Below are 9,659 nucleotides of genomic sequence, written 5' to 3' on the forward strand. Positions count from 1 at the left end.
ACTTGTGGAATCTGATCTAGGTCAACATTAAAAAAAAAAGCTTAAACAATAGGATTATGGTTCGTACCGCAGTCACATATGAATTGTATTAGGGCAGACTTAGTAATTTGATTCTCAATGAATGCTGCTGCCAAGGCAATATTCATAGTCTTTTGCTTTGTGCTATTTTGCAGATGTTTAAGTCGTTCATTTGCTCCTAAAATCTTATTCAAGTCAACTTAATTATATACAATTTATACAATTTAAATACAGACATTTTATGAATGTTTAGTCTTTTATGGACCATCAAGCACGGAGACTGAAACTGACATCTGAGACTATGTTCATTACTACTGTTACTAAAATTAATTTCACTCTTAACATAGATGATTTCCGTGAGAATCAGGCTGTCCATAACATTGTCACATAACATGCACATTGTCACACTGTCACATTTATAGTAACATTTGGCCAAGTTTGTGGTGCTTTGTCTCGTCATAATGCTAGCTTTTTAGGGTGACAATTTTAAGCTTGATTCATTTGAGGAAGAGCTAGCTGATATGGTTATACATTGACTTAGATTTGTCTGGTGTTAGGCTTTGGTTTAGTATGGTTGAGACACGTGAGGTTCTGATATGTTGTTAGCAAGATTTGTTCAGATTTTACTTGGTAGAGCATGTTTGCGGCGTTGATGAGGGATAACTACTTTCCTGCCAGAAATTCACAACTACACTTGTGGTCACATATGTGTGACCTTTTCTAAACAGCAGCATTTGTTAGCCTACAGGATAATTTATGGTTGCTGTTATTTCTTCTCACTTAAATGCTTTAACCTCTGTTTAACAAATGGCACTGGGCTGAACTGCTGAATACGGAAATAAAAGTGGGTGGTATGAAGGGGATGTCAACACTTTTTTTAACCACTTTCCTTTGTTTTTGTCACCCCATGAGTGATGCAGCCTGCAATAATTTGTGATTAATAACAGCGATCAAGTACAGTGCCAGTCTCTGATAAAAAAAAGTGACATGTTAAAATCACAATTGTCAAATATAATCTTAACCAGATGTAACAGGGCAAGCAAATGTATATTTCACTTGCAGGGATATTATCTCTTCGCATGCTCCACTTTAGGGAGGTCAGAGGTCAGGATCAGCTTCATAACAGCACCACTGAAGGGGGTCTCTGCTGCTTTGTCTCTTAATCAAAGACACTGCTCTGTTAATAATATACAACAACAGTCTGCCAGCGCTAGACACACAGAGAATAAGCGTGTGTCTGCTTGTGTGTCTGTGTGTGTGTGTGTGTAAGAGTGAGAGAGAGACCATGAGAGAGAGAGAGAGAGAGGGAGATTTTTGCTTTGAAGTCAAAGAAAATTCCAGGAGTTTCCTGTTAACGAGCCTGGTGTATAATGTGAACCAGGAGTGTGTGTCTGTGTGCAAAGAGAGGAGAGACTCCCGCGTCAGTCTCTCTCTGCTGCTCAGAGGGGTTAACATCACCACAGGCTTTGCTGTCCTTTACCTTTCAGATACATTCAAGATTTGGTCCACTTTAAGGATACAGAATGCTTCAGCCTTCAGTGGGGTTTTGAATTTGGATTCATAGCATGGATATTTCACACCTGGGAGTTTTGTCTCTGTGCTTTTTAACTCACTTTTAAACAGCCAGTGAATCCATCTTGTCCCAGCAGTGCAGGCTGTTTCAGATGCAACATTGCCGCTTATGACTTTGCAGATGTATTGTTTGACCAGAGGAGTATTTGTGAGCTGCTAACCAGCTCCAACTGATCAGCAAACCAAACAATCAACCTGAGAATCAGCAATGATGTTGCATTGCTATAACACCCACTGGCCTCTGCTGTTGTTTGCTGCTCTGTGGAGCCTCTGCTGCCCGAGTTTGGTTACCGCCTGGCAAGGCATTGCTCGAAGCAAGCCCAAGGATCAATTCGACCCTAATGTAAGGGACTGGGGAGACTATTCAGACCTCCCTCCAGGAATCGAGCTGGGACTAGGGTTGGATGGTGACAGAGAACATGGAAACAACAGAGGAGGTGGAGAGTCATCATCAAGCTTGGCTCCGGAGCTGGATTTCCTTGCTGACTTTGCAGGCAAGAGAAATTAACCAGTCAGCTGATATATCTATAGTATTTGTCTGTCTACCTACCTGCATACAACCCTCTTGTTCCCTCCAGGTAAAAAGCGGTTGTGGGTGATAACAGCCCCTTCACACAATGACCACTACCTTCGTATGATGGAAAAACAGCTGGAAGACATGGAGCAGGTACTGTGCTTAGAGATTTATCAAACATAGCACTGGGAAATGCATTTTTGACTCTTTAGAAAGTAGAGTTTTTTTCCAAAATTTTTTTCTCTGTCTCACTCAGAAAGGGCTCAACTGCCATCTGGCAGAAAGGGACACCTTCATCATCACCATCATCCAGAATGCCATGATGGAAGGTAGGATCCAGAAGACAACTTTCCAAGGAGATGCAACAGTAGAGAGCCTCGATCCTGACACAGTTACCAAACTGCTGCACTACCTGGAGCTCACCAGTCAGGTAACCAGTGTGCCAGAAACAGTTTGATTCACTTCAGTCTCTCGGATTTAAATTTTTTTGAAATTTTGTGTTTTTTCCTTTTTTGGTTTACCTGCGCTTGACATGTGCTTTTTATTCAACACCAAATCATTTCAGGACCAAGAGTTCACCATGCTGGTTATGAAGAAAAACCTACTGGTCAGTGAGCGGTTCCCTTATCCCGTCCGTGTGGAGGCGATCTTGGAGCTCATTGATCAGTTCCCAATGAGGAAGCTGGAGAAGATGACCAGGAAAGGATCCAACTTGAGGTTCCATTATACTACTTTGTCCTTTGCAGGGTCATTGAGTTTGCTTTACATGTAAACAGATGCTGTTTGAGTATTTTTAGGTTTAATCACTAAAATTTCAAAGAATAATGAAAAATTGTGCAAAAATAAAACCACAAACATCTACTGTAACCAATTATCAATGTTATGCGTTGCCATGGGTGTAAGATTAAGATAGTGTGGGTGCATAATCAAAAAGTATGAAGTCCTCTCAAAGACGTTGCTCCTTTATTACTGTTACTGTCGCCAGCTCATGCATGTATACTTGCTTGAAGTCTCTCTTCTCTCTTCGTCATGATACTGGGGGAGTTTTGCAAAAACCAGGGAGTATGAACCAGAGTTGTCTAAAAGTTTTCTAAATTTAAGCTGCTGAGAAATCTGTGGCAGAGTTGATATGTATCACTCACAAGCAGTTGAGTCGAAGTGATTTTTCCTTCCGCAATGTGTCATATGTGAATATTTTTTAGGTCTACAAGGGAAAACTATATACTATTTCAAAACAAAAAAGTTTAGAGAAGTAACAACCCTGTAAGACCTCTGCTCTGAATGTCAGCTTGGTTGACATTACTGAGAAAACATCTACACAAATCCACCTTAGACACAATGCTATTTGTTTGACCAGGTGTAAAACCACCAAAAAGGTTTTGGTGAAAAGGAAAAAGATGAAGAAGAAGACGGTGCTTAGCCCTCAGAGGCGAGGGAATGTGACCTCTGTGGTGGCGCCACAAAGAAAACCTCCTATGGACAAAAAAGCTGCCCTAAAGAGTAAAATCCAGGATATACTGAACGGACGGTCGAGGTTTGTCATCCGCAAGGAGCCAGCTGTGGGGTCCACAAGGGGAAAGGACTCGAGCAGTGGTGGTAGAGCCACTTCTTATGAACAGGAAAAACAAAAGGCACACAATCCTCCGTTTGTGTCCAGGAGCAACGAGGAAGTGAGGAAATACAGGTGCTGTCCTTTCATTTTTTTGAGAGATAGTGTGGATGTTTTGATTGATTTCATTTAAAAAGCATACTTAGATTTTATGTTCACATCTGGTGCGTCATGCCTCCTCACGTCCTTACATCCAGATGGGAATTTTCTGTTTGTCTGTAATGTATTGCAGGCCTGACTCCGCTGCCGAAGAAGGAGCGAAAAGACATGGACTGGAAAACAGTGAGGATAAAAAAGAGAATGTAAAGGATGACACACAGGAAAAACAGAGCTCTAAGAAAAAGGGGAAAGGGAAGAAAGGGAAGAAGGGGAAAGGAAGAGGGAAAAAGTCCAGCAGAGAGGCAAGTGAGAAAGATAAAACAGCCCTGAAGGAGTTTATGGGCAATTTAAAAGGGACAAGAAGGCTGATGGTAAGAACCTACTCTTTCTTTTTTTGCAACCACATTATAAATCCATGCAAACATTAGATTTTTAAGATATAAAAGTGTTTGATGAGTACTTTCCTACCATCCAGTTTGCGTGATATATCTGTATCTGTAGCTGATCTCGACACCAAGCAGAGAGGCGACACTGTACGTGCAGCAGAAAGAGGAGAGTGAGAAGCAACACTGTGACCTCGCTATCAGGAAGATCACCGTGGCGACCATTGTGGGTGAAGACAGTGACGCCACACTCACACTGCAACACCACCAGCTCGGTAGGAAGTGTTTGTACATTTCTCTGTGCATGTATGGTGTATGTTTGAATATTTGCAAAAACATTTGGTTAGGTTCTTTCTAGGGTTGATCCAGGCAATCGGAAAATCTTGCGCAGATAATTTGTTTTTACAGATACAAATGCTGTCGGAAAACTCTGCAATAGAGGAGCACATTGTATTTTATACTAAGGTGTGACCAAAGCAAATATGGTGTTTCCATAATAACAGCTTCAGGGGTTTGCTTTCAGCTCTTTCATGGTTTACCCAGTTTTATTTTTTTCACACATGCATATGAACATCACACAAGGACAAAAAGCTCTGTTTGATTTTTGTTTCTTTTCCGCCTTAGCGACAAGTGTAAGTTTGGCACACTCTGCTCAGGTGTACTTTTATGTTCCAGCACTCAGGAAGAGCATCTCAATTAGAGCCATTTTTAGATTGGTTTGCTGACATAATTTCCCAGGAAGTAACTGTGAACTGTGGTGGCATGTAGTAGCTAAATACTGATAGATTTGTGTTTCATAGTTATGTGTTATTATAGTTGTACGTAGTTGCATTAAACTGTAAGTTTGCTGTTGTATTGTCTGCTATCTATATATGCACACACATTCATTTATATATTATGTATGTGTGTGTTTCAGAGTTAGAGCCTCCACTCAGTGGCCTACCAGAGCACCTCTCAGATTCAGGACTGATCTCCCTGTTGAGAGCAGAGCTGGGTCTGTCGTCGCCTGACCTCTTTTCCATGACCGTCACAGACTACGACATCAAGCCCAATGTTTGTATTTGTTCTTTGCATACAGCATCTAGCAACACTCTTTCACATGTTCACACATGGAAGCAGTCTAGTTTACAGCTACTCAGAATGACGAGAACAATATTCATCTACTCACAAGACAAGATTTCTCAAGAGAAAGCAGAGGTCAAACAGACATTTCTTTCAGACATGTATGACAAAGCTAGCTAGTACTGAAAATTTAAAAGACTCCAACATAATTTGGTATAAGATGGCTTCTTGCTTTTTACCAAATAAGAACAAATAATTGATTGATCCCCTATGTTATTTTTATAATCCAGCTGTGTCATAGCTTTGTTTTTACAATGTGGTTTTCATTTTTTGTTGTTGTCTTGGGCTGTGTCAGGAACTGCTGATGATGATGATGACTGCTAAGCTTGTAAAGACCACGTGTAATACTGTGAAAACACAAATCCACTTGACTTGAACAGACTTATTATTTAATGGCTTCCCCACAGAGAGTGTTTGAAGCTCCTCCATCAAGCTCTGCTCTGTTTGAGTACATTGACAACTTTCCCTCAAGGCGCACAGAAAAAGAGAAAGAGAGGAAAAGTCCCCCGACCTGCTTCAAAGACAAGCAACAGCCTGAAGCTGAGAATTCACTACTCAGGTAAAGAACTACAAATCACTGCTCATCGTTATCTATTTTCCTTGAGGCAAACAGCGTCTGGAGCCTCTTCAGAAATGTAAAAAAAAGTCTGGTCCTCAATACTTAAAATACCCTGATGTTATATAATTATCACAGAATGAAATTACACATTATTCTTCATTTTCTCCTAATATGAAATTCAAATTAGCACTGTTTCTCAAAAGCAAAGGTTTGTGCCTTAAAGCCTCACGATAAAAAGAGAACGAATTTAAAAAACAGAGGATATGAAACTTGAAACAGCTCATAGGAATACTTGAATGCTATTTGTCAATGATTGAATGAAAAAGTATGACTGTTACAATACAGCAACCAAACTTAAATCAGCCTTTTTATGGGCATCTAGGTTCATGTCTAAGAGGAGACTGCTGCTTGTCTCTGCTCCCTCTGAGGAAGACTACTCTTTCCAACAGCAACTCTCTGCTCTCAATGGACAGGAGTGTCAACTGGGTCGGTAACACCGCACTCACACCTACTGAACAATACACTGTCTGTTTGCTGTGTGGTTTTTGGTGCAATATGTAAATGCTTTTAGCAGAGTCAGGGTTCCCCTCTGATCTTACACTGTTGTTTTTCTTATCGTGCAGAACTGAATATAAAAAAGTTATAAACTTAAACTAAGACATACTAATTATTGCAATTGTTCAACTACAAGTAGACATGCATTTAGCTGTCACTCAATATCTAAACATATCTTTTTTTACTACCCAAAATATCAAAGTATAGAAAAAAGGAAATATATTTCATTATTTGTACTAGTTATGGTTTGTTTCTTTGTTCATTTAACTCTGCAAACTGGTTGACGTTCCTTTCAAGCTTTCTCTGCCAAAATATTTCTCCTCAGGCATTCGCCACTTTGCCATGTTGAAGCTGATTGGGGGTGGAGACAAAGCCTCAGGAACTGTTGAGTTATTTCCCCTCAATGGTGAGTCATAGTCACGTGGGACAGTGCAAGTGCATAGAACAGTGATGGAAAGCAGGAACTCGTACTTCATTATATATATTGGGAAAATATGGAAACATTTTTAGAGGGGACATTTCATGCTTTTTGCAATTTTCAGTTATTTTTATACTGTCATAATGTTGGATGTCTATGTTGAACATGGTCAAAGGTCCAAAACATGAAGTGAAAACATATAAAAATGCAGCCTGAATGTGTTGCATCATGTGATGGACCCAGAAGTTGCAATTACATGGTTTGGCTGCTATGTCAAATTGGTTTCACCGGCCAGTGCTATTCCTGGGGGCTTCCTCTGAATGCTTTGCTTGCAATGTTACCTCTACTTCCTCCTCTTAATGACATCAGATTGTTTGTGCATGCTCACAAATAGCTGTCCATTGGTAGCCTTTGTTACTGAGGTTGTTGCTAAGGTACTATTTTTTGTTTATGTAGTGTCCTGAGCCAGTGGAAGTCTATGGCAGTTCTAGGGCAGCTTCAGAAAGCTAATCAGTGGTCTTAAAGAGACAGGAGCTGTTTCAGACACAGGCTGAACTGTGGGGCTGTGTAAAGAGCCAGTATAAGATAATAAAGTGTTTTTTGAACTGCAAATATATTCCAGAAGAGCCCCAGAATAAAAATGTAGTCCTGTAAATGTATATCTCCTTTAAGTTTTCAATTTGAACTGTGTTTTTTAGAATTCCTATCTGTCTTTTTAAAATTCCCTTTTTCTTTGTTTTGTTAATTGCTCTTTTCAATCTGTCATCCTTCTTCCAGGTCGTAGTCAGAGTGTGGTTGAGCCGTTGTCCCGTGATGTGGTCAACAATCTGAAAGAACAGCTGAAGATCAATAAGGACTATTTCAGCATGCTGCTTGTGGGGAAGGATGGTGATGTCAAGGCATGGTTCCCATCACCCATGTGGTCCTTGGATAACATCTACGACCTGGTGGACTCCATGGAGCTTCGCCTGCAGGAGGAGAAGCTGCAGAGGAGGCTAGGGATCCACTGCCCTGAGGACAGAGGAAGAGGAGGCAGTGAAGGGGGACATTATGGCGGCTATGATGAAGATGGGGCAGAGGAGGCATATTCTTATCACCGGTCAGAAGAATGATGTGAAAGGAGGAGGAAGAAGAGCTACCTAAATTGTTAAGAAGAGACAACCAATACATGAACACTTGGATTACTCATAAGCAAGCTATTAAACAGTGACCTCAAAAACTTTTAAATCCTAAAATGATGATGATGGTACACCTGTTGGATACCACAATAATAAGCTGGATATTTTATGTTTGCGAAAAATAAATTTAAAAAGTGGAGCAGAAAATAGTGGAATAGTTTCATTCAGAAAGTCTTGATATCTCTCTGCACACGTGTAGATTGCCAAGCAGATTGTACTTTTTGGCAACACTTCTGTCCAATCTTTTTCAAACACATTCACTCTGTTAAGTATACAAATAGAAAGTTCCTGTGTTGAAATATTGTGATGCAAAAATTGAAACTGTATTTATATGAAACAAATGTTCTTTTCTTTAGCTCTGAGCTAAACATCTGGTCATCTTTTTTAGGAGCTGCAGTCTGCCGACACCTCAGGGTTAGTAAAACAAAGAGTTGTTGATGCTGGACTCTTTGCATGCCTGAGGAGAAGCTTTTATAACAGCTCTTTAAACGGTATAATTCAACTTCTCTGCAAAGGCTTTCAACTGTTGAAAAACTATGACTGCAGGCAAGCATGGTACCAGAATTTCCATTCCATTACTTTAATTCAACTGTCCTACTAGAAAAACCTTAGTTGCTACCAGTATAACAAATGGAAAGTGATCAGATGCCATACAAGTACAAACACACAAACATAATTTTGAATTTCATTTTGATTTCATATGTTTCTTTTGGGAAGAATGCAAAAACTTTTCAAAGATATCAAAGATATCCACATGGACCAATCCAAAGTCTAATAAAGAGTGAATACCCATGACATGACACCACTGGAAACATCCTGAAGCAAAGCTTAGTATAATCATCAAGATGAGGAAGATATGCAGACAGTGCAGGGGAAATTTAACTGTGTCAAAAGCAACAAACACCACATGTGCATAATTGTGGATGTTAGTTTCTGCAAGTGCAGCAGCATCTTAATAAAGAGAGACATCTCTGTGGAAGAAATGCATACAGTGCAAAGTTAAGGACATATTTTTAAACTTGATTTACTTGGATCTGTTTTGAATGAATGTTTGTCAATTGTAAATTGGAGTAAGGTGTTCAAAAAATGTGCCTGTATGATGAAAATTGAAAAATAATAAGATAATCCTCTCAAGTGTTGATGCTACAAATACCTCAGTTTAAAGCGCCAGACTGAAGACTGATGTTGTGTGGAATGTGTAAGTAAGTAAGTGAAAGCAGCATGACCTGGGTTAAGTTTTTACAGCAGGATGTGAAAGAACAGGAACAGAGAAGGAATGTAGAGATGAAATATGGCAAAACAAAAGGCTTAAATACATGAAAGAGAGAAAAATAGCACATCCTTAAAAAAAGCCTGTGATTTAGCATGCCTCAGTGTGAGTGTCTCCACTGTGCTCTACTGCCACTGTCACTCAAAGAGCTACACCAAAAGCAAGTGAAGTGAAAAGGTGAAGTGTGAGTAACGCTTAATAAGAAGAAGTTGAGAGTTGGAATGAAACAGAAAGTTGAATTGTCACTTTGTGTTGATTTTGCATGTTTGCGGGATGTACCGCCCACAGTCCTGATAAATGGCAGTGTGGCGGATTAGAGACTTCATACTGAGTCACGTTATAGATGATGGATGGTGGGAAAA

General features: G+C 39.9%; 1 protein-coding gene across 1 annotated transcript; it reads left to right on the top strand.

Annotated features, from left to right (window-relative positions):
* Positions 1-9,095, top strand: ccdc80l2 (coiled-coil domain containing 80 like 2). Its single transcript, XM_067574959.1, has 12 exons — positions 1-2,084; positions 2,169-2,257; positions 2,361-2,534; positions 2,670-2,821; positions 3,462-3,788; positions 3,946-4,183; positions 4,314-4,470; positions 5,112-5,248; positions 5,725-5,876; positions 6,259-6,362; positions 6,757-6,837; positions 7,627-9,095. Exons 1-12 carry the CDS (start codon positions 1,799-1,801, stop codon positions 7,959-7,961), a joined length of 2,232 nt encoding a protein of 743 aa, XP_067431060.1. The 5' UTR covers positions 1-1,798; the 3' UTR covers positions 7,962-9,095.
* Positions 9,096-9,659: the final 564 nt, after the last annotated feature.

The sequence above is a fragment of the Thunnus thynnus genome, chromosome 19 (assembly GCF_963924715.1).
Source record: "Thunnus thynnus chromosome 19, fThuThy2.1, whole genome shotgun sequence".
In the NCBI taxonomy this organism is placed as follows: domain Eukaryota; kingdom Metazoa; phylum Chordata; class Actinopteri; order Scombriformes; family Scombridae; genus Thunnus; species Thunnus thynnus.